Here is a 27,948-nt window from a genome sequence, read left to right as displayed (position 1 = left end):
TTCTACCCTGCTGGGTCTCTCGGCCTGTGCGCTCCGCGCAAACCGAGTGGCAGCCGTTGATTGGTGGCCGCCGCGCAGCCAATCAGAAGGGGGCACCTCACGTTAGGGCTCGGAGTTTTAAACGCGCTTCCAGGGGCGCGCCGGCGCGGCCTGAGCCTGGGCGGGGGAGAAGGTGGAACGCAGCGAGGCGCCCTGCCTGCGCGTCCGGCCGCGCGCGGGGATTGGCCTACCGACGGCTTCCCCGCCCCCGGTCATTTGCCTGGGAGGACTTCCTGGAGTGTTTGCTGCGCTCCTCTGTCGTTGGGCTAGTCTGGGAGTGCTCCGCGGCTGCCGGCGCCTGGAGGCCGCGCTCCGCTGCTGCCGCCATGAGGCTCCGAAAAGCCTGCCTGCTCGTCTTGCTCTTGGCGCTGGCGCAGCTGCTGGCCGCGGCCAGCGCCGAGGGAACGGACGAAGGTGAGCGGCGGCCTGGCTGGGGAGGGCGTCGTGCGTCCGCGAGGCTGGAAGCCGTGGGAGCCCGGGTTGTAAGACCTGGTGGCCCGCCGGGCTTCGCGCAGGTTCCTGCAGATGTAGGGACGGCCGTCGCTCGCGGTGCGGACTTGCTGGGCTTTCAGGGGAAGGAAAGGGGTGCTGGACGGCTTTGGGGATCTCTCAGTGGAGACGACCAAGAGGACGAGGCTCAGGGCCCACGAGCTCCGACTCGCTGGGAGTCCCTGCCACCCGAGTCTGGGACGCAGAACGGGGTACAGACAGGCTTCTTTGCAAGGCTCCTTCGTTTTCATTCTCAGATTTTCTTAGGTCCAAGCTGACTGTCTTCTGCCCTGAAAGGAGGATCGTGGAACTTATTAAAACTTCCAGACGCACACGCCCAGAGATTGTGAGGGAAGAAGGGGGTCCACAGTGTCCAAACTGTGGTTTTAGAGAAGATGCGAGGGCGGGAGGACGCTCGTGGGAGCTCGCAGGGGCAGCCGCGGGCAGCAGGCATCTTCTTTAAAAATGTTCTCTGTAGATTTGGAAATAATGAATGCACGGGTTCTGGTTTGAAGGTGAAAGGGAGATTTGCGTCTTCCGTATAAAGAGGAGACCTCATCTCTCTTCTCAGCATTTATTCAGCACCCAGTATGTGCCCGTCTGTGGTGGAGGAGTCGAGCCTGGGTTGTGTGGTCCCCACCCTGGAAACCCGCACTCTGCTAGGGACAGGGTACGGAGCCTCATCATGTTCCTGCATTTTTCTTTGAAATCAGCTACCTGCAAACATAAGAGAACTTTGAAAATTAAGAAGTACTCGTTACAATTCCTAGAGAGCTGGGCATTTATTATTGGTCTTAACCTTCTTCCTTTGTGTCCTTTTTTTTTTTACCTGCTAAGTTTATTCCAATATAAATAACCCCGCTTTTCCAATATTAGTGTGTTGGGGAAACGTGAACTTTAGACTTTTTCAAATAAATTGAGTAACTTCTGTGTGGGTCAGATTCAAAAGTCTTTGCCCAATAGAAAAGGAAGTAAAACCCAGACTCAGTGGAAAAAAACACCTGCTGAAAGGAACCAGGAATCAGTACTGCCTACAGGTGTGTCTTGGCAACTTTATCCAAATCACTTGGGTGCTTATTTAAATACATAGTGGGGTTAGGCCCTTGAGTCTGTATTTTAAACAAGTTTTTCACTTTTCAGAGGCATAGTAAATTTTGCATTTGGATACTTTTGGGAACCTAGCTGGAAAGTACAGTAGCATTGTCTATATTTCGATCCACTGATTTTGGGCGGATTCTTGAGAGGCCCAGGAGAGTGGCACACACTTGGGTGGACTTCAAGGACTTTGGGGACCATCAAGTTTATACTGTGGGGTTATAAATCACTAGTGCTGTATTGTCCCTGGGAAGCAGTTGCTTCTGGGGACATCCTGATCAAGGGCATATCCTTCTGGCTTTCTCCTTGACTCCCTCTTATCCTTGAGGGCATCACTAGCCCTTAATTTTCATATCCTTTCACAAATGACGTGGTCAACAGATTTATGGTCTGTAGTACCTCCAATGTTCCAACTGACAGAATCTCACTAAATTGCTGAGGCTGGCCTTGAATTTGTGATCCTCCTGTCCTAGCCTTCCAGATCACTGCAATTATAGCCATGCACCACTATGCCAGGCTCGAAATCTTTAGGCCTTTCTTTGGTTTCTCTCACATTTTAGATTCATCACCACAGTGATATCTGGGCACCTAAATGTCCCATCCCCCAGTGTGGTTGCTAAATAGACTTAAGCCATCTGGTCTAAGCCTCAGGTGCCAGGGCTTTCCATGTTTTGGATTAGAAGTTGCCTGCACTCTTCCAGCTAAAATAATGGTGCATGCCTGTAATCACAATGACTCGGGAGGCTGATTTGGAGGATTAAAAGTTTGGGGCAAACCTCAGCAATTTAGCAAGACTGTCCCAAAATGAGGAACAAAAAGAACTAAGGATGTATGTAGTTCAGTGGTGTTATGGTTTGGATGTGAGGTGTCTCCCAAGAGCTCAAGTGTGAGACAATGCAAGAAGGTTCAGAGGAGAAATGATTGGGTTGTAAGAATCTAAACCCAGTAACTCAGTGACTTAATCCCCTGATAGGGATTAGCTGAGAGGTAACTTGGAGGTGGGTAGGGTGTGGCTGTGGGGTATATGTTTGTATCTGGGGAGTGGATTTTCTCTCTGCTTCCTGATCACCTTGATGTGAGCTGCTTCCCTCCGCCACACTCTCCATTATGTCCTGCTTCACCTCGAGCCCTGAGGAATGGAGCTGTCCTGTGGATTGAGACCTCTAAAACCATGACCCCACAAAAAAGTGGAAGACCAGAATGGTCTCACCTTAAACTTTGTGTATTGGGAAGAAACTTTTAAAGAGTTTGGCACAGTGCTTGGCACGTAGTTAATATCAGTGATAATGATTTGATCCCTATTCCGATAACAACTTTGTCCTTTTCTTGTTCACTATAAACCATTAAGTGTTGGCTTAATGGTCGTTTGTGCAGCTATTACAGGTGTGCCCCTGGTGGAAACTGGAATTGGCCAGCTGAGGAGGTAGAGTGAGGGCATCCTTGTGGTTGCTGCCTGCATCTAGGCTGGACAGAGGAGGGATGCAAAGTTGTCCTCAGGTGTGTTTGGTAGGAGTCAAAGGGGATTTCAGCCACCTGGTTGGATCCCCCTGTTTCAGGAGTGGCTTTCTCCTGTAGGGTGAGCGAGGTGGAGATGAATGTAGGAGGCGTCGTTTACCTCATGCTAGGAGACTACTTCAGGTGGTGCTGGAATGTTTCAATGGGTGTTCTATCTTAGAATGCCCAAATTTAAAAGTGAAGTCCAGTGAAAAGTAGTGTCCCCATTAGGATATGATGTGTCTAGCTTGCAGGGATATGTAGATTTCTAGTCGACAGGTGTTTTAGTCAGCTTATTTGTTGCTGTAACTAAAAGACCCCATAAGAACAATTTTAGAAGAAGAAAAGTTTACTTGGGGGCTCACTGTTTCAGAGGTCTCAGGCCATGGACAGCAGGCTCCATTCCTCCGGGCTGGAGGTGAGGCAGAACATCATGGAGGAAGAGGATGGCAAAGGAAAGCAGCTCACATGATGATCAGGAAACAGGTTTCACTCACCAGATATGTACACAAGATATGCTGGACCCTGTGACTACCTCTTCCAGCCACACCCTACCTGCCTTCAGTTAACCACTTAGTTAATTCCGTTAGGGGATCAGTTCACTGATTGGGTTTAAGACTCGAAACCTCCATACATTGTCTCACATGTGAGCTTTTGGGGGACCCTTCACATCCAAACCATAGCATTCCACCCCTGGCCCCCAAAATCTCATGCCCATCTCACAATGCAGAATAATTTAGTTCCGAGTCTGAAGACTCTCTGAGACTTGGGGCAAACTCACATTATGAGCTCCTGTAAAGATCAAAGAAAGTGTACAAATATCCAATATATAAAGGTACAGAGTAAACATTTCCATTCAGAAAAATAGTACAGATAGAGCCAAAGCAAGACCGAAGTCCAGCTGGGCAAACAAGTACTGTAGTTCCATGTCCAGCATCTGGAGCACATGGCAGTGTGATGTTTTCTCCAAAGGGCTTGTGTGGCTCCTCCCCTGTGGATGTACTGGTTGCTGTCCGCATCCCTCTCTGTTGGCTTGCTTCTGCTGGATTCCTGCAGCTTTCCTTGGCAGACGGACTACGTTACTGGCATTTCTTAATCTTGGGGTCTCCACTGGAGCTTCAGCTTCTTCCTCACATCTCCACACTTTGACTTCTCAGGGGATGTCCGTAGGGACTCTGACCCTGCTGCACTTTGTCTGGCCTCCCAGGCATTCCTTTGAAATCTTGGTGGAAGCCTCCGTGACCCCCTAACTCAAGTATCCTGCGTTCCTGAAGAACCAGCACCACATGATTGATGCCGAGGTCTGCTGCCATCTGGAGCAGTGGTAAAGCCTTCGGGGACACTGGCTGCAGCATCCTCCGAGTGCAGCATCCTCTGGGTGGCTGAGCACATTAAAAAAACTTCCTTGTGGGCTGGGGATGTGGCTCACGCAGTAGCGCGCTTGCCTGACATGCGTGCGGCCGGGGTTCGATCCTCAGCACCACATACAAACAAAGATGTTGTGTCTGCTGAAATTAAAAAAATAAATATTAAAAAAAATTCTCTCTTTAAAAAAAAAAAAAAAACTTCCTTGCCCCACTTGTGCAAATAAGGTGCCCCACTCGTCTTGATAGAATTTTTATTTAATATTCGCTTAAATCTGAGATGGATGTGGTCTTGCCAATTCCTGAGATGCCCTCAAACCATCTTTCTGATGGTCTCTGGGCAAAGTCTAGCATTTCTTTAGTCGCAGTAATGTCTTTATTAACTGCAACTTTCTTAGCCCCAGTTTTACTCCCACCTTTCAAATCCAAGTTTTAAAATTTCTGCTTTCTGTTCCTTAATATCATAATAAACTTGGGTAAAAGCCACCAGCAATATTCATGCCACCATTTGAATGCTATGCTGTCTAGAAACTTCTTCACATTAAGAAGTCTGTTGCTTTTAAAATTGGCCTCACAGAACAAAATGTGGACAACTTCTTAGCCAGAACATAATAGGAATGTCCTCTAGTTCAAGTTCCAATAGGGTCCTTTTCCTCTGAAACCTCATGAACCCACTCTTTACTGTCCACAGTCAGATTGGCATTCTGGTTCTCTGCGGTCCCACCAGAATTGCCCATTAAGATCTACTTACAGGCTGGGGATGTGGCTCAAGTGGTAGCGTGCTCGCCTGGCATGCGTGTGGCGTGGGTTTGATCCTCAGCACACTTGCAAACAAAGATGGTGTGTCCGCCGAAAAAAAACTAAAATATTACAATTCTCTCTTAAAAAAAAAAAAGTTTGACTAAAATTGAAACAGGGGTTCACTTGATGCTTTGAAACTTACATGTTTTAAAAAAAAAAATCCACTTACAACAGTCTAAAGCTTTGCTAGCTTGCATGGCTAACCTTTCTAAAATTCCTTCCACGAATTTCAAAAATCTTCAAAAGCTTCTAAACCACAGGGTCAGGTTATATGACCCCACTTTGGGTACCAATTTTTGTTTTAGTCAGCTTTTTTGTTGCTATAACTAAAGGAACCTGTAAGGACAATTTTACAGGAGGAAAAGTATTTGGGGGCTCAGAGTTTCAGAGGTCTTAGTCCATGGACAGTAGGCTCCATTCCTTGGGCTTGAGGTAAGACAAAATATCATGGAGGAAGATTGTGACGAAGGGAAGCAGCTCACATGTTGACCAGAAAGCAGAAAGAGAGGTCTTCACTTGCAAGATACAAATATATACCCCAAAGCTAAGCCCTCAATGCCCACCTCCTCCACCCTACCATTTCAGTTACCACTCATTTAATCTCTATCAGGGGACTTTTCACTGCTTGGGTTAAGTCTCTCACAACTCAGTCATTTCTCCTCTAAACCTTCATGCATTGTCTCACACATGAGCTTTTGGGGGACATTTCACATCCAAACCATAACAATGGGATCATAGAGCCAGGGACTGGTGGTGTAGCTCAGTAGTAGAGCACCTGTATGGGACACCCTGGGTTCTCTGTTTCTAGCCCTTTCTCAATTTGCAGAGAAATCAACTCTGGGGTTTTGTGGGAGGAACGGAACGAAGGTCATGCCTTAATGCAGTGGAGAGTGCTTAATTATGTAGGGAATGTTCTTTCACTTTGTTATCCTTTAAAAGGAAAATATAGTTCATTTTTTTGAATGTTAAACAGGTTGCCCCATTTAATCAGGAGCCTCTCATTAGGAGTGCTGAGTCTACTTCAGGCTTTCCTTGCTTTCTTCAGAGCATAGCCAGAAAACACCTTTGCACATGCTTTTTGTAAAATCACCCTGAAAAGATCAGCCTTTGTGGTTGTGTTTCAGGTGCCCTCGCCATACACTTGAATCTTCCCTTCCACCTGTGTGACTGAGCAAACTCTGCAGTTCTGCTTCCTGTCCTCTGAGGCTCCTAGCCTGAGGAGGAGGAAGTTCCCTAATGCCTTCTCTCCAGTCTTCTCTTCTGCAAGCTAGTAAATTCCATTCTGTAACTGGGCAGAGAAGCTCCAGAACATCCCTGCAGATTGGTATTTTGTTTGTTTTTTAAACCCAGGGATGCTTTACCACAAGCTATATCCCTAGTCTGTCTGCCTTTCTTTTAGACAGGGTCTCATCTGCCATCCTCCTGCTCAACCTCCTGGGTAGCGGGGATTACACCATGTACCATCTAGATTATAGATTTTAATAATGATGAGAGCTATACCCCCATTCTCCAGAACATCTGAGTATGCTGGGAAGCGAGGTATTATGGGCCATGTGGGAGCAGCGAGTGCAGGGCCCCACTGTCCCAGCTGCAGATCCAACACTGGCTTAGCAGAGGCCACAGGTCCCAGGAGTCCCAGTCCCTTGACGGTTTTCAGGCCCTGAGTGCACCCTCAGCCCCAAGTAGCTAGCATTGTTGATTGAGCTCCTGAGAAGTAACTCCAGAAAAGCACTGGCCTCTAGAAATATTCTGGCCTTGGAGTTAGTGAAATTATTGTGCTTGTTGCATTCAGTTCCATTTGCTGCTATGAAAAGCTGGTCAATTAGAACTGGGGGAACTGGGGCTGTAGCTCAGGGGCAGAGCACTTGCCTAGATGTGTAAGGTACTGGGTTCAACCCTTAGTACTGCATAAAAATAAAGGCATGCTGTCCTACAACTACAAAAAAATTGAAAATTAAAAAACAACTGGAGTTTCACAAACACTTGGGTCTCTAGTTTGGCAAAAAATCAAACTTTGGAGATTCTACTCAGTTTCCTGCACTCCAAGAAGAAAACTTTGCTTCTAAGCAGAGGTGTAATTTGTTATCTGACTGAGGTAAAATGTCACCCTTTTCAGAAACAGAACTAATCCTCCAGGGTGAAAAGTCAAGAAAGAGTCCCTATTTCCCATTTCTACTATTTGGGGGGGGCCAGGCAGGTTACATCAAGGCCCTGTTGGTGGAAAGCAGAGCAAGGAAGAGGGCTTTGCATTTGGAGGGGGCTCATCCTGCCCCCAAGCCTTTCTGAGGCATTTGCTCTTTATATAATAATAATAATAATAAAAGCCTTATAGTGTGCAGACCCAGAGCAGAATTGCTGGGGTGAGGAGGTTCTGGCTGCACAGAACTCATGACACATTTGGAGGCTTTGGGGTTCTAAGAAAGTTTTGAAAATATGAGTCATCAGTTTCTTCACCAGTATTTTCCACTCAGATGCTTCCGAAAGAGAAGATGCTATTGAGGATGAAGAGGAGGAGGAAGAAGACTTGGAAGTTAAGGAAGAAAATGGTGTCTTGGTCCTGAATGATGCGAATTTTGATAACTTTGTGGCTGATAAAGACACGGTGTTGCTGGAATTCTACGCGCCATGGTAAGGACCCACGGCTAGTCGGCCTCAGTGCAGAAGGCCCTCCCCTCACTGCTGTCCAGACCCCGGTTCCGTTCTGCCAGTTGGCATTGAGCAGCCTCATGGCAGCCTCAGGGAAGGCAGGCTCCGCGGGGTTCTGGTGGCTGCCCTAAGTTTGGGCTGTTGGCCTGTAGGACTCGTGGTTTATTTTTTTAAGGGACACAGGCACCCCGTTTCCTTTCTCATCTCACCCCTCCTGGTGCTGTACCTTCTGGTTCTCGTCTTCCTTCTGTAAGTCAGGTAGCCTCTGGAAAACCCTACCTTATTCTCAGTGTGTCTTCAGGGATTCTGACTTCACAGACCCTCTGAAAGGGATCACTGGCCCAAACTTTGAGACTTTTACAGTTGTCCTTTGGACTCCAAGGGGACTAATCTAGCCTCCACCGTCCCTCACAGATACCAAAATACACAGATGCTCCGGTTTCTTATATGAAGTGGTGTGACTGTGTGTGATTCTGCATATCCTCTTGTATTTCGGGGTTGTTTTGTGTGTGGTACTGGGGATGGAACCCAGGGCCTCACACATTGCTAACCAAGTATTCTGCCACTGAGCTACACCCGGCCTTCTTTATTTTATTTTTGAGAGTCTAAGATGCCTAGGCTGGCCTTCGACCTTTGATCCTGCTTCACCTATGGAGTAGCTGGGATCACAGGTGTGTACATCATCTGAAGATTAATACTTACAATATGTAACACAAAATAAGTGCTACATCAGTAGTTGTTCCGCTGCATTGTTCAGGGAATAGTGATAAGAAGACAAGTCTGTTTGTTCCGTACAGATGCAGGGGTTTTTATTGTTGATCCACAGTTGGCTGAATTCATGGATGTGCACCATGTGGATGTGGAGGGCTGACTGTAAACAGAAGGGATCATTTGGGTTGAGAGTACTTGCCAAGGCAGAGCTGGAATTCAAACCTAGATCTGCTTGACTTAAAGCCTCTTTTGCCTCCCCATGGTGTTATGTGGAGTCATTCCTCTTAACTGCAGATATTTCCTTAGCCCCCATTTGTGTGTGTGTGTGTGTGTGTGTGTGTGTGTGTGTGTGTGTGTGTGTGTGTGTGGTGACGTTGGATTGCATCTGCATGGTGCAGTAACCTGCTTCTCCTTCCCTCAATCTAATTCTTAGGTGTGGGCATTGCAAGCAGTTTGCTCCAGAATATGAAAAGATTGCTAGTACCTTGAAGAGTAATGATCCTCCCATTGCAGTTGCTAAGATCGACGCCACCTCAGCATCCATGCTGGCTAGCAGGTTTGATGTGAGTGGTTATCCGACCATCAAGATTCTGAAGAAGGGCCAGGCTGTGGACTATGATGGCTCCCGGACCCACGAAGGTGAGCTAGTACTAAGCACAGTGAGGGGAGCAGACACTTGGGTGGTCACAAGGGAGGAAGGGCAAGTGTCCTGGGACTGGCTCCCCCAGGAGCACCAGCCTGCTGGAGTGTTTGGGGTAAGTGAGGTTGGTGGGAGAGGTGTTTTCACATTCCAAATCATGGCAGCCAAGATCTGGAGCAGGAACATTAGAAATGACACCAGAGGCCCCAATCCCAGTGGTGTTTCAGAGCAGTGTCCTTGGTATGTAGCATGCGTCTGGAGGGCTGGCTCAGACAGGTGGCTGGCCCCAGCCTGAGTTTCTGATTTGGTAAGGCCCAAGGTAGGCCAAGTAACTGGCACTTCTCAGGAGTGTCCAGGGAGGGCTTCACAGGCTGTGGTGCAAAGCCATGCACAGAGAGTGCAGTTCCAGGAGTCTCCAACAGCATCTGCATTCAGACCTGTTGGGTACCTGCTTGCTCACATGAGGCACTACAGAAGTTTTATGAAATGAATAAACAGATGAAAAATGTGGTTTCCTTAGCAGGGGCATACTACTTTTTTTCTTTTTTTTTTTTTGTGATGGTGGTAGTACTAGGAACTGAACACAGAAACTGAACCCAGAAACATCCTTCCTCTGAGTTACATCCTTAGCCCTTTTCAGCCAAATTGTTGTGATTACGTTTGTGCCACCGTACCCAGTGGCATATCTCTCTTGTAATCAGTTTTCTAAAACGGTATGCTGCTGCATTTTCCATTCTGCATGTAGAATGGTGGAGAGAACATTGAAGAAGGTTCAGAGGTTTTTGATTTTTGTGATACAGGGGATGGAACCCAAGGCTTTGCAAATGCTAGACCGTCTAGACCCTCTGTTCTGCTCCTGGGCTACCTCCCCAGCCCTGGCAAGTTTTTTGTCAGGACATAGTCTTGTGACCAGCTGTAGCTGTTGACTACATTTCTGGGGAATGAAGCCACAGACAGCATTTTTTAAAAAGCCTTCTCAGGGGATGCCAGTATACCCTGAGCAGACAGGGGCTATTGCTCCTTTTATATTTTTCTTGATTCTTGCAAACATTTTGGCATGCATGTAATATACTAGTGCTAGATATGTATGATTAAATACATATACAGCCTGTACATGTTTAGGGGATTTCCCAGAATTCTATTAATAAGCATATTTGACCAAAACCAGTTGGTACACAGTCCAGGAGAAAATGAGACCATACATCAAGTAGGTCGCCTGCCTTCTAGAGAAGGCTCAGGTCCGGTTGTGGCAGTGGAAATGTCCCAGATGGTTGTTGGGATACAGACCCGCTGACTCAACTGCATTCTCAAAACTGTGAAAGTGGCCCTGGCTAGAGATGCCATCAGAGTTCAGGAAGTCACACAATTCCTGCTCCCCTTGCCACTTACTCCTTCTCTACCTGCTTCTGCGGGGAGGTGAAGTAAGAACCTGCAGCTTGGGTCTCCGTGTGCTCAGTCTTTTTCTTTTTGTTCCCCTTATTTCAGAAATTGTTGCCAAGGTCAGAGAAGTCTCCCAACCCAACTGGACACCTCCCCCAGAAGTCACACTTGTGTTGACCAAAGAGAACTTCGATGAAGTCGTGAATGATGCAGACATAATTCTGGTGGAGTTTTATGCCCCATGGTGAGATGGGGGTCTTCAGTTTCGTGCTACTAAGATGCTGATTTATTCAACACCCTGCTGGGCTTGGGTGGAGGGTGCAGTGCAGGTGGAGGCCAAGGTACCAGGTATTCTGGAAGAGGGGAGTTCATAACGGTGCCACCAGGGGAGTGAGTATGGAAGGAAACAGGTAATCAAGGAAAGAGATACCAGAAAGAAAGTGGGGGAGAGTTCAGGCAGCAGATCAGTGAGGTTCCCAAAAGCTTGTGGACCAAAGTGGCTGCTGTCATCAGGCTTCATGGGGGGTGGGGAAGGGGCATGACCAATTATAAGGATATCCCAGGAAATAGGATGGGGCGACAAAGTGGACAGAGCAAATCGGAAGGAAGACTTTTCAAAGGTGAATGAGTGTTCCTGCAAGAGGGCCATTGGCCTTCTCAGGAGGTGACCTGAGGCACTTGGTGAGTTTGTCATGGGTCAATCAGTGCTTCTGATTCTCGAGCAGTTCTAACAGTTGTCAGGATATGTCCTGTGGATCAGGGTAGAGGCCAATAAATGGCAAATCAGGAAAGTGACTATCAGGCCAAGAAGAGTGGCCTCAAGTGGCTGTTCTGTGGATGAGTTCCAGGGAGTTGATGGGGAGAGGAAGTGTGTGTGCCTAGAATCAGCAGGTGGAGGCTGTGCCTGGTGCACAGTGAAGGGCCAGGGCTCCCAAGCTCTAAATTGAGACTTTCTGGGTTCTGTAGGAAAAATCACTGCACCTAGTCATGGGATGTGCAAATACAGTGAGAATACAGAGGAAAACAAATTGGGAAGAAGGGAAGAAATGCCTTGGTTGGTGAGCAGGCAGGCTGTGACCCTCGCCCCCTTAACCCTCCAGTGATGCTGGGAGATGCTGGCCCTTGTCCTGCTACAGAAGTGGCCCTGGCTTGGTTGGGGAGTGGGAAGAGGAAGAGCAACCGGACATTGCACCTATGGGTTGTTTTAGGGATTCTGATTTGCAGCCATTCAGGAGCCAGGTGCAGCAGACCGTTGCCCGTGCTGGGTGTATGTGGTGCGGTTTGTTTGGTTTTTGATACCTTGGAGGACATTTATCCTTCTACTTGCAAATAGTTTCCATGTTGCAGGGGCAATCCTTCAGGTTTTTTGGGTGTCCTAAAGGCCAGGGCAAGACAGTGTTTAACTGAGGATCGAGAGCCTGTAACACATGAGGCCCTGGCTACGCAGGTGTTGGCAGGTCATGTGGTATAGACGGGCTGAGTTTCACACAGCAGCCTGAGTTCCTCTGACTCATGCCTGTCTTCTCCTGCCCTGGTTTGCTTGGTCACACTCTTCATCCTTTCCATGTCTCTGATGTCGTTACCTCGTCCCGCATGCACACTCTGGTTCACAGATGCCATGCAGGAAGCTCACATCTTCACCTCCTGGTTTCTCCCAGGGCCCTGGCTCAGTGCCCACACCTAGGAGACATTCTGAGGTTTACTGGATGCACCTGAGTTGCTTGGGTACACTGGATTAGTTTCTGCACCTCATTTAGCTGGGAGTTGAGTCCACACTGGGGCAGGCCCCTGACAGAACTGGCTTCCCCTTGGCAGGTGTGGACACTGCAAGAAACTTGCCCCTGAGTACGAGAAGGCCGCCAAGGAGCTCAGCAAGCACTCCCCACCAATTCCACTGGCAAAAGTTGATGCCACTGCAGAGACGGACCTGGCTAAGAGGTTTGATGTCTCTGGCTACCCTACCTTGAAAATTTTCCGCAAGGGAAGGCCTTTTGAGTACAATGGACCACGAGAGAAATATGGTACGGCCACGTCCTTTCCCCACCCCGTGGTGGGGCGAGCCCCATGATAGAGGGGTAGTGTGGGCCACTCCAAAAGCCCCTCCTCAGGTGTGTGCTTTCTCCCCAGGGATTGTTGACTACATGATTGAGCAGTCCGGGCCTCCCTCCAAGGAGGTTCCAACCCTGAAGCAGGTCCAGGAGTTCTTGAAGGATGGGGACGATGTTGTCATCATTGGGGTCTTTCAGGGAGAAAGTGACCCAGCCTACCAGCAATATCAGGATGCTGGTAAGTACTGGCCTGCTGTGCTGAACAGCATGCATAAGCCCTTCCAGGAGATCGGGGCTATCAAAATGAGCAAAGTGTGTTTTGTACAAAACTCAAGGGTCATCACAAAGGAGATGGCTGGATGGTTGACTGGGGTAGCATATGTGGGAATGAGCCTTCCACCTGGGGCTGGGGCTGGGTTGGTTGGCCTTCCTTGCACATGGATGGTAGGATCACATACTAAATGGAGGAAACTAGTTGTGCCATCATCCCCCTGGCCTCTGAGCAGAGGGGAGGGCACATCATACTCATCCAAGTGTCTGCCTTCCCTCTTCCTTACCCCTCTGTAGGAGGGAAGGCTCTGACCATAAAGCAAGGGCCTCAGACCTGGGTTCAAGTTACTAACACCGTGGCCACAGGTCCAAGGCTGTCATCTTTACTACTCCCCCAGAAGTTGTCAGATCATTTGGAAAAATGTAGATGAAGTGCTTTACAGAGTGCCTGGCAATATGAAGTGCGCTCCAGATGGCACCGCAGGACAGTCTTGCTGTCCTGAGTAGTGAAGTGATGGTAGACAGCTGTCAGCAGCCATGCTCTATGAGGGTGGGGACAGGTGGCATCACCACATCTTGAAATCCATTCTGCCGAGGCCCGGCTCCTGGTGCCTGGGGACCACATACAGGCCTTCCTCTCCATCCTTACTACTTTCCTGAGGCCTTCTCCCCTCCATATCTCAGGCAGCTTGGTTTTCTACTTCCAAGTGCTTATTATCATCTTTTTTAAATTCAAAACTCACCATGGCACAATAACAAGTATGCATACATTGAGTGGATTAATGTTGTAATAAAACTTAGAGTAGAACTAAATTTGATTCATGCTTCCTCAGTCTTTGTTGGTTAGGTAACCTTGCCATTCATTCTAGACTTGTCAGTTAGGAAGAAACTTGCAGGGGGAACCCCAGCCTCCCCAGGGCTTTTGCTGAGTGCTAATGAACTGCATTCAGGCTGCAGCTCCCCATTTAGGAGGCTAGGGTGAAACCCCCACCAAGAACCCCAGGTGGAAACTCGGTGTAAAGTCCTAGGCATGTGTGATGCTGCACTGCACACAGATGTGACATGCTGTTGGCCTCAGTGCTGCTATGCTGCTCCTTGTCACGGATGGTGGGGTTTAAGCTCAGGTATTGTCCACAGAATTTTTTGGTTTAGTCACGTTTTTTAGGGTGTTTGCTTTGGCTGGTATGGGTAACGAATTAAACTTCATTCATTTTAGCAGTTTAATAAATTGCATTTTATTGTATTGTTAATTTGTCAGCCAACAACCTGAGAGAAGATTACAAATTTCACCACACTTTCAGCACTGAAATAGCTAAGTTCTTGAAAGTTTCCCTGGGGAAGTTGGTCGTAATGCAGCCTGAGAAATTCCAGTCCAAATATGAGCCCAGGAGCCACGTGATGGATGTGCAGGTGAGCAGGGGCTCTGCCTGGGCACCCAGCAGGCATGAGCATCTGGGGTTGGAAGCATGGCAGGAGTTTTGCCCTGTTCGCTGCATCTGGAGTGCCTTTCCCAGCCCGCTCTTCCCACCCCACTGTTGGCCTGAAGGCACTGGTGGGAAGCTCAGCCAGGTGGCTCAGGGACCAAGTTTGCAGGAGGGATGGGGCTGGGGCACCACATACCTGGCAGGTCATAAGACCTAAGGCCCCAGTGAGGCTCCTTCTGCTTTTGCCAAAGCAGTTGTTCTCTCTATACCTCCTGGCAGGTAGGCTCTTATCTCCTTTGGTGCCCATGCAATGGTGGGTTTGGTCTGGATGTGCTGGGGCAGAATTGAGCCTTATTTGCTGGGAGGTGGTTTGGGTACCGAGGCTGTCATGCCCAGTGGGCCCTTCCCCTTCCCTGGGTGGAGCTGGTCAACTTGGCACATGTATTACCTCTTTGCATGCTAATCTAACTAAAAAGTTTTTTACCATATAGTTCTGGGTGGCTTACCAGCTCAGGGTGAGCCTGGGTCCAGCTCGGCATTCCCCAGGTTTCTGCAGATAGATCTGGTTTGGAGAGGATGGCAGCTCTGAAGCTTTTAATTAGCAGAAACTGGCGAGCAGAGCACGTGCTCCTGCCCAGGGCCCACAGCAGCTGAAGTACAGCAAGATGGAGTGCAGGTGTTCTGGGCTGAGCTGGCCCCATGCACCTTTCTCATTAGGCTCTAGGCTCTCAGGTCCTAAAGGAGGAGAGAACAAGGCGAGGTGAGCAAGCATGTAGGGAGCAGCCACAGAGACTGGGGTATGACGGAGCCCAGAGAGGCTGCGACTGTCCTGAGTCTGTCTGGTTCCTCGTACTCCCCTATCCTCAGATCCCTTGGTTCCTTTCTTAGACTGCATGCCCACCCCATCCATTTCTCAACCCACATGAGGCTCAGGACCCTCTTCCCTGAACTTGGGACAGCTGCTGTGACTCTTCCCTCCCACTTCTCTTCCTTTCATCCAGAGACCTGCACCCCATGGAAAGAGGGACCCTTTAGGCGGGTGTGGACCCCAGGAATCAGGCATATAGCCCTATGTGGTCATGCATGTTCCCAGGAAAGGGTCTTTAGCATTTAGTACATTCTTTAAGGGGTTCTTGACCCCAGAAAGCTTCATCAGTGTGATTAGTCTGCTAAGCCTGTCCCTGCTGCTCTGCTCCTGGATCCCCTCCAGAGCACTCCTTTCCTGCTTTTCCAGCACATTTCACCCATCCAGTACATCAGACCAGATCCTCTGGGCACCTCACCCTGTCTCTGCCCTTTCCCACCTGGCAAGGCCCTCCTGTCCTTCAACGTCACTAAGGACCCCTCCCTGGCCACCCCATCCAGGTGGGAATTGTGGGTCCATGGGGTTCACCCACCACTTCCTATCTGTACAACCTCGGGCAAACTGGTTGTGCCTCAGCTTCTCCAGCTATCAAGTAGACATGGCAGTGCCCACCTCTGTTTGTTGTGAGGGTGATATCTATGAAGGGCCCAGTAAAAAGGGAAAGTCCTCACTGAGAACCTGGAGACACCCAGTCTGAGCTGTGTCTTCATTGCAACTGCCACTGTGCCCAGCTAGTCACAGATACCATGTAAATGTCATCAAGACATTCCACCTGGGAAACTTCACAAGCCATCCTTAAAGGCCACAGTGCTGAGCTGTCTGCAGGCACAATGTCCCAGAGAATAGGGGTAGTCTCAGCCGCTGAGCACCTCACCCCCACACAGCTTTGACTCCACATTCTAATCTGAGGTTACATCTTGCCAAATATAAGATGAATCTCATAGGCTCTTGTGAAGATAATTGAGCTGAAGATGGAAAGTTCTGCACTATCAGATCATATTGGTGGCTGTTGTCATTGGAGAGCCACACCTTTCTTGAAAAGTTCCTCACTGGGCCTGGCCTTGCCTGAGAAGTGCACTAGTATTGACAAGCAGGCAGTTACTGGGGTATGCTTGAATGGGGACAAACCCAGAGTGTTTGATCCAAGGACCACTGCCCCTCCCCCATGCAGAAGCTCTTTAAGACAAACATCTGTTAGCAGTGACAGTAAAAGATATGCTAGCTAATCCCTTTTTTTGTTGGGCCACTCTTACCTGTGGCCTCTTCAAAACAGGGTTCCACTGAGGTGTCAGCCATCCAGGACCATGTGGTGAAGCACGCTTTGCCCTTGGTGGGCCATCGCAAGACCTCCAACGATGCCAAGCGGTACACCAAGCGCCCCCTGGTGGTTGTCTACTACAGCGTGGACTTCAGCTTTGATTACAGAGCTGGTGAGGGACCTGCCAGACCCATCCGGAGCCATAGGGCTCACTCAGAATCCTGCCTTGGCCTAGGCCTCGCAGGTTAATGGTGCACATGTAGTTTTTACTAAGGGCTTCAGTGTCTTCAGGGTCACTTTCCCTTTCCCTTCTCTTTCTAGCAAGAAGGGAGCATAGTCGATTGGGGCCAGCACCCTCTTGGAGGTGAGGCTACAGTCAGGACTGGGCCACCTTGGCTCCAGACACTGATGTGACATCTGGGCACGGGTCTTCTGGGGCTTGCTGGGCTTGCAGCCCCCGACCACCTGCCCACAGTGGGGCTCGCTCTTTCAGGTTTGCTTTTTCTCCAGTTGAGGTGTATCTGGGGCTTGTGTGTTGTCAGAGAGTGTTAGTGACAGTCTTAAACGTCACCTCAGGCTCTAAGCTAGATATAGGTGCCCAGCCAGCCAATCAGCTCACAGCCTGGTCCATTTCAGCTACTCAGTTTTGGCGAAACAAAGTCCTGGAAGTGGCTAAGGACTTCCCTGAGTACACCTTTGCCATTGCTGATGAGGAGGACTACGCCACAGAGGTGAAGGACCTGGGGCTCAGCGAGAGTGGGGAGGACGTCAATGTGGCCATCCTGGATGAGAATGGGAAGAAGTTTGCCATGGAGCCAGAGGAGTTTGATTCTGACACCCTGCGGGAGTTTATCACAGCTTTTAAAAAAGGTGAGCTGGGGCTGAGCTCTCCCCTCAGGTGGAACACAGAACCTGGGCAGCCGTGGGGTGTCCGATGCTGCACATGCGCAAGAGGCCAGGAGAGTCCACGGGCAGCCTCTGCCCACTCCGATTCCCATTCCCAATCCCGCTCGCTCGCTCCCTGACTTCCTTGTCTGGGGAAGGACCAGCTGTGACCTAAACACCAGGACACCAAGAACACATAGAAGTTTTGGAACATTTGGGAGGGTTTTGTTTTTGATTTTTTTTTTCTTTTGGCAATTTTTTTTTTTTTTTTAAATTGGGGATTGTACCCAGGGGCTCATACCACTGAGCTATATCCCCAGCCCTTTTTGTTTTGAGACAGGGCCTAGTTACTGAGGCCGACCTCAAACTTGGGATCCTCCTGCCTCAGGCTTCCAAGCAGCTGGGATAACAAGGTGTGTCACCATGCCTGGCAACAAGAGAACTTTATTTATTTGGCTGTACTGGCGGTGGAACCCAGGGCCTCATTCAGGCTAGGCGGGTGTTCTACCACTGAGACACATCCCCAGCCCTCTTCCATTGTTTGCTTTAGATGCAAAAGCAAGATTTGGGAGAGCATCTTAGGGCTTACTTAGCATCAGCCTCCAGAAGCTAAAAGTCAGGTTTTGAGCAGGGGTACGCAGAGGCAGCCTGGAAAGATGAATTCAGGTAATGCCTCTGGGGACTTCAGAGCCTCTTTTTTGTCAGCCACTTGTTCTAATGAGCCTGACCTTGGTTTTCCCTCCTGGATCTGGAGAAGAGAGGCTAGAAACATCCGAATTGGGTGGGCCTTGGAAATTTTAAGAAGCCTTTTCTAGAAAATCTTTTTTATTTTTTTTTTTAAGAGAGAATTATTTTATTTTTTGGCAGACACAACATCTTTGTTTGTATGTGGTGCTGAGGATCGAACCGGGGCCACACGCATCCCAGGCGAGCGCGCTACCGCTTGAGCCACATCCCCAGCCCTCTTTTTTTTTTTTTTTAATATTTATTTTTTAGTTGTAGTTGGACACAATATTTTTATTGAATTTACTTATTTATATGTGGTGCTGAGGATCGAACCCAGGGCCTTGCACGTGCTAGGTGAGTGCTCTACCACTGAGCCACAACCCCAGCCCCTCTAGAAACTCTTTAAAATAAGCTTTTGGATTTAGGAATAAGTTTCATGTGTGTAGAAAACCTAATTTGAAGTCTAAATGATGTTCTTGATTGATATGTTGAGTGAGTTGCCCAATCCCAGCCACAGGATGGTGGCTCACCAGGGAACCTGTCCACTTTCTTCATACTGCTCCCTGTGTGGCTTTCAGGTCCTCAGTGCCAGTGCTCTGTAGCTCCTCTGCACTGGGCAGCATCTCTGGATACTCTTAATGGATAAGGCCTAGTGGCCCATTAGGCCTGGGGTAGGGTGGACATGCACCTTCACTGGCTTGTTCTGGGTCTAGGGGAATAAGAGATACGTGTTAACTATAGCAGCGCCCATTGCTGGGGTCAGGTTTGGGGGTTAGGTCCTCCTGTCCCTAGTAGTGTGACTGACCACCAGCAGTATTCACCCTTTCCTGCTCACTGAGCTGCCTGGCTGCTGGGGCCAGGGTCCTTCAGCACTGACCCTTCTCCCGGGCTTGGCTTTCCTTGGCAGGGAAACTAAAGCCAGTCATCAAATCCCAGCCGGTGCCCAAGAACAACAAGGGGCCTGTCAGGGTGGTTGTTGGGAAGACCTTCGACAGCATCGTGATGGACCCCTCGAAGGACGTGCTCATCGAGTTCTACGCACCCTGGTGTGGGCATTGCAAGCAGCTGGAGCCTGTCTACACTAGCCTGGCCAAGAAGTACAAGAACCAGAAGAACCTGGTCATCGCCAAAATGGACGCCACCTCCAATGACATCGCCAGTGACCGCTACAAGGTGGATGGCTTCCCCACCATCTACTTTGCTCCTGGAAAGGACAAAAAGAACCCAATTAAATTTGAGGGTGGAAACCGAGACCTGGAACATTTAAGCAAATTTATAGACAAACATACCACAAAATGGAGCAGGACCAAGGAAGACCTTTGAAGGCTGGAAGTCTGCAGAGGGTGGGAGGAGCTAGACACTGTAGTGGCCAGTGGCCACCGAGTAAGCCTTGAGGCCAAGGCCATCAATGTAATGGTGGTATCTCAACTTTTTTCTTTTTTTTTTTTTTTATTTTTTATACTTTGATATGTCACCTCGTGCTCAGAATACTGAATAGCCATGAATGCAGTAGCTTAGGCCAGATTTCTATGGAGGATACATCTATTTTTATCATTTGGGGTCTGATTTTTTTTTTTCTTTTAACATTTTCTCAAAGCAGATAGTTGAATCTCTGTGAGAATGTTTTCTTTTTTAATTTAAAGATTCAAAAAAACTGCCAAATCATGTCGAGCTTGCCTTTTATCATGTTTGAGGAATTGTTAGTTTAAGATGTGACTGTTGGTATGTTTTAGTTTTCTTCCTGTGTTGGCACAGAAGTGAGTGCTGTCACCAAGCACTTGCCCAGAACAATGTTCCAGCCTGACCTCCCAGCAGCCTGCAGTCCAGCAAGTGGCACTGTACGGACATTGCCATCCTACTGTCCCACCTCCTGTCACAGCCTGGGCCACGGTTGGAGGATCATGGCCCCATCCCCAACTCAGACCCTCTGATGGAGCAGAAGTGTCCCTGGACACAAGACACTTTGAGGTCGTAGAAAAAGTAGGATATAGTCAGGCGGCGCACACCTGTGATCCCAGCAACTCAGGAGGCTGAGGCAGTAGGATGGCAAGTTTAAGGCCAGTCTGGGTAACTCCGTGAGACTGTGTTTCAAAATAGAAAATTTTAAAAGGCCCGGGACAGAGGTGCTGGGGCTATAGTGCAGTGTAAAGCACCTCTGGGGCCAGTCGCCAGGATCAAAAGAGAAATGGGGTTGGGTTGCATAATGGGATTAAAAAGTCACTAAAAATTAACTTGAGTAACTCTGTTAGAAAATACCTTCTCTGTTCTGCAAGCATTAGGGTTGAATGGTTTGATGGAGCCTGCACCTGGTGGATGGGCTGTCCAGCCGAGTACATGTTATCTCACCTGACCCTCAAACCCCAAGGGGGCCACCCTGTCCTAGGGCAAGAGGGTTCATTGCTTAAAATAGGTGAGCAGTGGCAGATTGTCACGCTGGGGAGGGGCAGGCAAGGAGAGGGTGCTCTCAGGCCTGGGGAGACTCTCCATCTCCCCACTCTATCCCCTCCACCCTGGTGCTTACCTTCTGACTGACAGAAACTAGAGAGGCACCTCTCTGAGCAGTGACTGGGCTGATGGCAGGTGGAGGGCGGGGGCAGGAGGCAGGTCTCACAGGAAGCTGGGCTTTTTCAAGTTGTCTGTTGCTCAGTTGTTTGGCTGAGGCAGACTGAGTGTGTGGATGGGCGCAGAGACTGTCCAGGTCTCCAGAGCCATGAGCCTGCTGCCCCGCTTTTCTCTGGGCTGGGCTGCCTCAGGGTTGTAGGACTGGCACAGAAGTGAGTGTCCAGAGACCTGTCCTTGGAGGGAAAGTCACTCGGCACTGTCCCAGGGGAGCAGAGTGGCTCCTGCCCTTGCAGGGCCCCCAACTTGTGCCAGCAGGAGGTGGCCTCTGCTCAGCTGAGGTCTGGGGGCCTTTCTGACATGGCTTAATCTGAAACTCAGCAATGATTGGCTGGAGCCAGGCAGAAAACAGGGCTAGGTCCTGGACCTCCACTTCAGATGGCTGGTTGGTTTTCAGAAATGCAGCATTTCAGGCCAGCTGGTCCTACTGAACCAGTCAGGAGAGTCACATACGCACTATATTCTAGAAACAGGAGTAAATCAGTGTTGTAGGCATAGGCAGACTCCTCTTCCAGGGCCCAGGGGGCAGGATCTCTAGGATTCTGAGGCTGATCAGATACTGAGGTTAGGTGAGTGGATCTGATAAGCCTTGCTTGAATTGAGGTGGTTTGTTATTTAATTATGAAACTTTCAACATGAATCAGTTGGGTGCCTACTGGATATGAGGGACTGGGCATCTATTGTTTACCAAAGCCTTAATCCCAGCTGGTTGTACTATTGAACTATGTGAATTTAGGCAAGTTACTTAGCTTTCTTGAGTTTATTTTCCCATCTGTGAAATAAAGCTACAACCTTCACAGAGTATTTGTAAAGCTGAAGTAGATACATGTGCATGGGGCTTAGTGTGATCCTGGTTATGTGGTACCCATGGGTGGAGCTGGCTCACGGTCACATGAAGCTGCCGGGTCCCAGACTTGGAGTTCCAGTCAAAGAAGGCACAATTCCTCTTGTAAATGGTCTTATTCTAACCTAGTATGTGCTGAGTTAGTGAAGTGAATCCCTTGCTTGGAGAGCACTGAGGCACAGAACATCAGACCGCAACCTGAAGCCCACAGAGCCCTGCACTGCCGCATTTGAAGGCTTCCCCCTGCTGCAGCTGCTCACTGCCGTCTCCTGCCTGCTCTGAGGGGCCAGCCTTGGCCACTGACCTAGCACTGCAGACACAAGGTACACAGAGGTGTATAAAAGGCAGATTCCTGATGCCAGCCCTGGCCTACTGAGTCAGCCCACAGCCTCAGTTCGGGGCCCACTCCCAGGTGCCCCCACATGTGGCCCCTGAAATGCAGGCAAACAGGTCTTGCTACCTTCACCCTGGAGAAATGGAAGAGGGCAGAGAAATTGATTCCCCCCAAACCACTGGTCTGTAAATTGGGAAGTCAGAACCAGAATTCTTTCCCCAGGACCGCATCTCCCTAAATGTGTGGCAGATATTATGGTGTAAATGTCCTCAGCAAAGCTCAAGTTGAAATTTCATCCTCGTGGCATACTAAGAGAGGGATCTCTAAGAAGTAAGTGATTGGGTCTTATTTCAAAGAGGAACTCTGAATCTGTTTTAAGGGAGTAAGGTAGAGCAGCTGCACTCACATTGTGCTAACTGCACCAGACAGAACTGGGAAGAAAGGGGAGAGGCAGGAGGACCCCTTGTGCTGGGCACATGGTCACTGAACACCTTTAAATGGATCACTGCCAAGACTCCAGGTCCTTGGGGAGTCCTCTCCTCCCCACTGGCTGTGCACAATACCCGGGTTCAGGGTATTCAGGTCTTAGGTTACCAAGAGGCTAGAGTGGGGGAGGAACAGGTTCCAGGAAGTGGCGGCTGGGCCTGGAGAAGGGATCAAATGGGACTCAAGCTCGCCTCAGAGTTTTCTCATATATATAAAAACACTGGGCTCCTCTTAGGTGGAAAATGGAGGCCTTTGGATTCTCCCTCTCCCTCTTGCTGCAGAAGCCTCCTACTTGGAGAGCAGAGAGAGTTGAGGCTGCCTCAAGATTTAAGAGACCTTCAAGGCCAGAGTAACAGACAAGGTAACAAGGAAAAACAAAAGGAAGTGCTGGTGACCAGGGGGCACCTGAGGTCCCACGTGCCCCCTAGAGGAGGCAGTGCTGCCTGTGGGAATCTGGGCCTGTGGTCATGTCTGATTTTTCAAGAAAAATCAGGCATTTTTATGGATATCAACCAGATTACAAAACACCAGATCAATTCAAATTGCTTTATCAACACTATGTGGTCCAGGGCTGGGGATGTAGCTCAGTTGGTAGAGTGCTTGTCCCTTTGACAAGGCCACGGGTTCAATCCCCAGCACCACCAAAAAAACAAAACACACTATGGTCCAGAGAGAAGGCAATAAAGGACTGCATTCAGCTGGAAACTTCTGACCTCAGCCAAATCCACACCCCCCCCCCACACACACACACACACATACTTTTGATCACAAGGAACAAACCAAGGAGAGGATGCCCTTAGCAGTTGAGGCCTTCCCTTAGAGAGCTGGAGAGGTCTGTCTGGCTTTGGAATTTGGTGACTGTCAGGTCATTTGATGGCTTCCTGAGGACCTGGGCTGCTTCAATCACATCTGAACACAGGAATGGCTGCCTGGTCAGGCAGAGAGGCACCATCTCTTGGTCACCTCAACACCGTGCCCAGTGGACCTGTCCTGGTCAAGCCCTTTCTGTTCCCTAGGCACACCCCACAGAGACCCCTGTGCCTCCTCCTATGTGGCCATTTTCTTTGTAATTGCCTTTTGTTCACCACAAGACTGAATTAAATAGGAGCTACAGGAGTCTCCTGGGGCACAGTCAGCTGCCCACACTCCCCTGGATCTCCTGTACCTTCTAAAGCCTTGATGCTTCCAACTCTCCTTTTAAAGATAGTCCTGGAGGAGAGATGGGCTTGCCCGAAGCACAGGACTTCCAACTCTGGCAGCTCCTCCTCGTCCTTGTGGGACATGTTCTAACCCCCAGTGGATGCCTGAAACTGGATAGTAATGAGCCCTAGAGTGTACTGTGGTTTTTTCCTACACGTACATGACTATTAATAAAATTTACAAATTACACACAGTAAAAGAAACAACTAATGATGAAATAGAACAATTATAACAACATACTATAACCTATATGAATGTAGTCTTTCAAAATATAGTATATTTATCCTTCTTGATGACATGAGATGTAAAATGCCTATGTGATGGGGTGAGGTGAAATGGGGGTTACTTGAACCTAGCACTGTGATAACCACGCCAGTCAACAGGGCAACAGTGACCAATGGGCAAGTAGAGTATCAGTGTGGATACGCCATGACCTGGGTGAGGCTGGAGTGGGACAGCATGAGATTTTATGCTACTCAAAATAGCATGCAAGTTAAAATTGTTTATTTCTGGAATTTTCCATTTGATATTTTCAGATTTCAGTTGATTAGAGGTGACTGAAACTGCAGATAAGGGAGAAACTACTGAATTCAAAACTGCAAAGAGGGCTGGAGTTTAGCTCAATGGCAGAGCTCTTGCCTAGTATGCAAAAGGCCCTGTGTTCAATCCCCAGCACTGAAAATAAATAACCTACAAAGGGATAGAAATCTTGAGATTCCGAGGCTTTCCCTTTTATTGCTGAATTAGTTTAGGGTATAGATCTGCTTGACCCCTTGCTACCTCCAGTTCAAGCTCCTGATGCTACCAGCTCATGGCTACCAGGTTCTAAAGGTAGTTTAGAAAAAAGAGGCCCAACCAGGGCCAGGCTGGGGACAATACCCCTTAGACCTCTCCAGGGGCCCAGCTGGCACCTGTGGTCCTTCTCTTTGGTCCCATGAGGCTCTGTTAGTGAGGAAAACAGAGGTGGGGACAGAGGCAGGCTCCTTAAAAGGGAGAGTGAAATCTGTGGGAGACATCTCGGAAGCCGGGCCATAGCATGAGGTGACCAGGACAGGCTAACTCCATTCCAAGTCCAGAGAAGCAGAACAGGGCTGTTTAACAGGTTTTAAGTTCTCCCTTGTGACTTCACAAGTGGTTGAAATGAAGTGGCGGACTGTATCCAGGAACATTGGAAAGGTACCTTGAGAACGCCATTAGCACACTTGCCAAGGCCACCAGAGTGGCCGGCAGCACCTTGGTGGGGCAGCAGGGAAGGAGTGCCAGGACCCTATGTGTACTGAGGGATTAAAAAGAAGGCTACCAAGCCATGGCCTGAGCTCTTCAGGGAGGGATGGGGTGCGGGCTTCTGTGTCCCTGGGCAGGAGGATTGAAGGTTCAAAGCCAGCCTCAGCAAAAAATTAGGCACTAAGCAACTCAGTGAGACCCTGTCTCTAAATAAAATATAAAATAAGGCTGGGAATGTGATTTAGTAGTCAGGTGCCCCTGAGTTCAATTCCCCGTACCAAAAAAAAAACCCACAAAAACCCCACAACCAAGCAGGTGCCAGCATCTCAATTCTGATGGTACAGGACAGAGTTTCAGCAAGAGTGGCAAAAATAAATCTAGTTAACAATAAAAGATACTAAAATAAAAAGACCCCCAGGGCTTCCACAGTTCCATCAAGGAAGTGAGGAATCTCTCACCTCTGCACCAGTCTGTCAGGAGCCCTGGGGTCTGAGTGGCCCGAGGAGCTTAAACAGAAGCAGTTCACTGGATTTCCCTCCAAATCTCCAGATGGATGTTCAAGTGCATCATGGGAAAAACCCTGACTTCCTTGGACCTGTTTTTTGGGATTTGTTTTATTATTTTTTGTAATCATAGAATTTTTAAATGCCATCTTCCCAGGTTTTTGTGCTCTTTGGCCCTCTATTTCCTATGATCCAAGGCGGTAAAATATGAATGAGGAGGTTGAGCAATCCAAGACACGTGAGGGGCCAGAGCTGGGTCACTCTTGTATTTCCAAACCTTCCCAGTCTGCTTGCACCCTGACTTTGTCGGACCAGGTGACTTGAGACACCAGCCAGACTCCAGAGGACGCTGGGAAAGTGTGTAGTGGTTTTCAAAAAAGCACCTCCATTGTCATCTTAAGATAACAGAAGCAAATCTGTGTCATCCACCGGGCTCTGCCCTCTGCAGGGATCCTACCTGGGTCACACCTGGAAAGGATCAGTCCAGCCTTGCAGCACCACAGGGCTCACTGTGGCTCAAGGGAGGAGGACCTCTGCAGATGACCTCAAAGTCCCCTTGGCCTCCTCTGCCTGTCCACAGAGCCACAGTATCTCCTGAGGAGGGCACTGAGCCAGCAGGACAGGGCAAAGGAATGCCAGATGGTTGTGAGAAACTAGGCTGGTCCTGGAATCAGGGACCTGTTGTTTGAGACCAAGAGACCGTATAGTGTGATCTGAGCTGCCACCACTTAGCTTCTCAACTGGGCAAATCTGCAGCCTCATTTTTCTCAACCATAAACCTAGAAAAAAAAATTGCCAATCCTACACCCTCCACAGGATTTCCATGAAGACCAAATCAACAGATAGTGATAGCATTTTCAGAAAAGAAATTAGGGTGGTCTTTGCCAATTTTTAAAAATTAACCATTTTGGTGTACAATTCAGAAGCATTTAGTACATTTTCAAGGTTGTGCACTCACCACTTCTAAAACATTTTATTACCTCTGAAGGAAGCCCATACACATAAGCAACCACCCCCTCTAGGCCTTTCAATCACCAACCTTTGCTCTATTTCTATGGACTGTCCTATTTTGACATTTCCCATAAATTGAATCATTTAATATATAACTTTTGTGCTTGGCTTCTTTCACTTACCATAAGGTTTTCAAGGGTCAACCACACAGTTGCATGTATCAGACCTTCATTCCTTTTTATGATGAATAATCTTCCATTGTACATCTGAATCATGATTTTACAAATCCATGTATTGATGGACACCCTGAGGAGATGTAAGCAAGAAGTTTAGTACAATCAAGCTGTACTATTAAAAACAAAAGAAATTAACTTATTTTTTGGTGTGCAACTTTTTCATTAATTTCAAAGGTAGCTCCAACGTATATCTGTTTCATTCTTAATCCATTCTGGAATTTTGCTAGACAGCAACATCAGTTTAGTGGTCGTAATTTGTGAAACGCTGACTCTCATTGTCCCTCTCTCTTGACCACCAGGACACTTATCTATGTCCAGTTTTCCGGGGATTCGTTCCCTCAGTCCCTCAGTCTCATGCTTCCTTCTCTGCAGATGTTTGTTGAGCGCCCCGTGCACCAGGTACGGTCCCAGGCCCCGGGAGGAGTCGGACAGTCTGCGATTCTGCTTTCCCGCCATCTGGGGGCGGGGGGACCTGGGGCATTCTGTCGGGGCCTGAAGATTCTAGCCCCCCAGGGGCACTGCCCGCCTTCGCTGCACCCCTGCAGTAGGGGCTACGCACGGGAGGAAGGGCCTTCGTTCGCCAGGAGCGAATGGAAGCCGAGCACCCAGCTGCCCAAGGACCGCCCTGTCCCTTTCCTATTCTTTGCATGCGGGTGGGCTTTGGGTCTCTCAGAGCTTTGCCTCTCTGGCACTAGAGATGTTGCCCCTGCGCTCCTGGACTCTGGCTGCTGAGCCACTGGACCGGAGAGACTCCCTAGTCACGTGTGCTAAATTTGCATGTCTCTTTCCCAGGATGCTCAGCGAGAATGAGCACCTTCTTCTTGCTGTTAAATATATTCATCTCACCTATGGATAACTAGAAACTCGGGGGAATGCCTGAAGAGCAAAGAGCATAAATACTGTAAATATAGACTAAGACACACTATTATTTGGAATGTTACCATAAGCTAAAAATGTAAAAATGTTTGGGCTTTAATTAGTTTCTGCAGCGGACTACTCACTTGGCTGGTCCGAAGGTAGTGAGTTATCTCAATTGATTGTTCACAGTCAGTTACAGATTGAACTCCTTGTTCTACTCTTTCCCCCCTTCTCACTACTGCACTTGACTAGTCTTTTGCCAGCTGCCCCCTCCAGGGATTCTCCTTTTTATTCTTAATTGGAACATTTAAAAACTCAGTGCCATCAAGTATCAGTACTGTTTCTATTATCGGATTAAGAAGTGGAAGTAAGGAAACCACTCTACCCCCCCTTTCCTCCTCCTAGGAGCTAGCAACAAATCTGGGGACACCCATCACAGGCCAAAATAAAGACATGGTAATAGATACTGAAGAGCCTTGACTGGTAAAGATAGTCGTTCTAAGAGATCAAAGAAAAGAAATGGGTTGGGATGAATAGGGGTGTTTCTTTTCTTCACTT

General features: G+C 48.7%; 1 protein-coding gene and 1 long non-coding RNA gene across 3 annotated transcripts; one reads left to right on the top strand and one right to left on the bottom strand.

Annotated features, from left to right (window-relative positions):
- Window positions 1–136: 136 nt before the first annotated feature.
- On the top strand, window positions 137–20,366 carry Pdia4 (protein disulfide isomerase family A member 4). Of its 2 annotated transcripts, none has more exons than XM_040291297.2 (10): window positions 137–453; window positions 7,754–7,910; window positions 9,073–9,278; window positions 10,765–10,902; window positions 12,460–12,597; window positions 12,787–12,945; window positions 14,236–14,387; window positions 16,540–16,696; window positions 17,161–17,394; window positions 19,043–20,366. In XM_040291297.2, the coding sequence occupies exons 1-10, from the start codon at window positions 366–368 to the stop codon at window positions 19,456–19,458; spliced, it is 1,845 nt and encodes a 614-aa protein (XP_040147231.2). In that variant the 5' UTR covers window positions 137–365; the 3' UTR covers window positions 19,459–20,366. The 2 variants fall into 2 exon arrangements, with proteins under 2 accessions (XP_040147231.2, XP_005326693.2); XM_005326636.5 differs by having other exon boundaries at window positions 139–453; window positions 10,765–10,903; window positions 12,475–12,680.
- On the bottom strand, window positions 19,565–27,304 carry LOC144375491 (uncharacterized). The gene is made up of 2 exons (XR_013435486.1): window positions 27,092–27,304; window positions 19,565–26,602 (listed from the first exon to the last, which is right to left on the bottom strand). It is a non-coding gene; the product is annotated as an uncharacterized LOC144375491 (long non-coding RNA).
- Between the last annotated feature and the right edge of the window lie 644 nt (window positions 27,305–27,948).

The sequence above is a fragment of the Ictidomys tridecemlineatus genome, chromosome 2 (genome assembly GCF_052094955.1).
Source record: "Ictidomys tridecemlineatus isolate mIctTri1 chromosome 2, mIctTri1.hap1, whole genome shotgun sequence".
NCBI classification, from domain to species: Eukaryota; Metazoa; Chordata; class Mammalia; order Rodentia; family Sciuridae; genus Ictidomys; species Ictidomys tridecemlineatus.
This window is presented reverse-complemented; position numbering and strand designations above follow the sequence as displayed.

What these genes read in the sequence shown, in the direction of transcription:
- Pdia4 (XM_005326636.5), top strand. Translation starts at nt 366, where the DNA reads ATGAGGCTCCGAAAAGCCTGCCTGCTCGTCTTGCTCTTGGCGCTGGCG. An exon ending in GTGGAGTTTTATGCCCCATG is followed by an intron (nt 10,904 to 12,474) that starts GTGAGATGGGGG and finishes TCCCCTTGGCAG; the next exon opens with GTGTGGACACTGCAAGAAAC. An exon ending in CAGCTTTGATTACAGAGCTG is followed by an intron (nt 16,697 to 17,160) that starts GTGAGGGACCTG and finishes GGTCCATTTCAG; the next exon opens with CTACTCAGTTTTGGCGAAAC.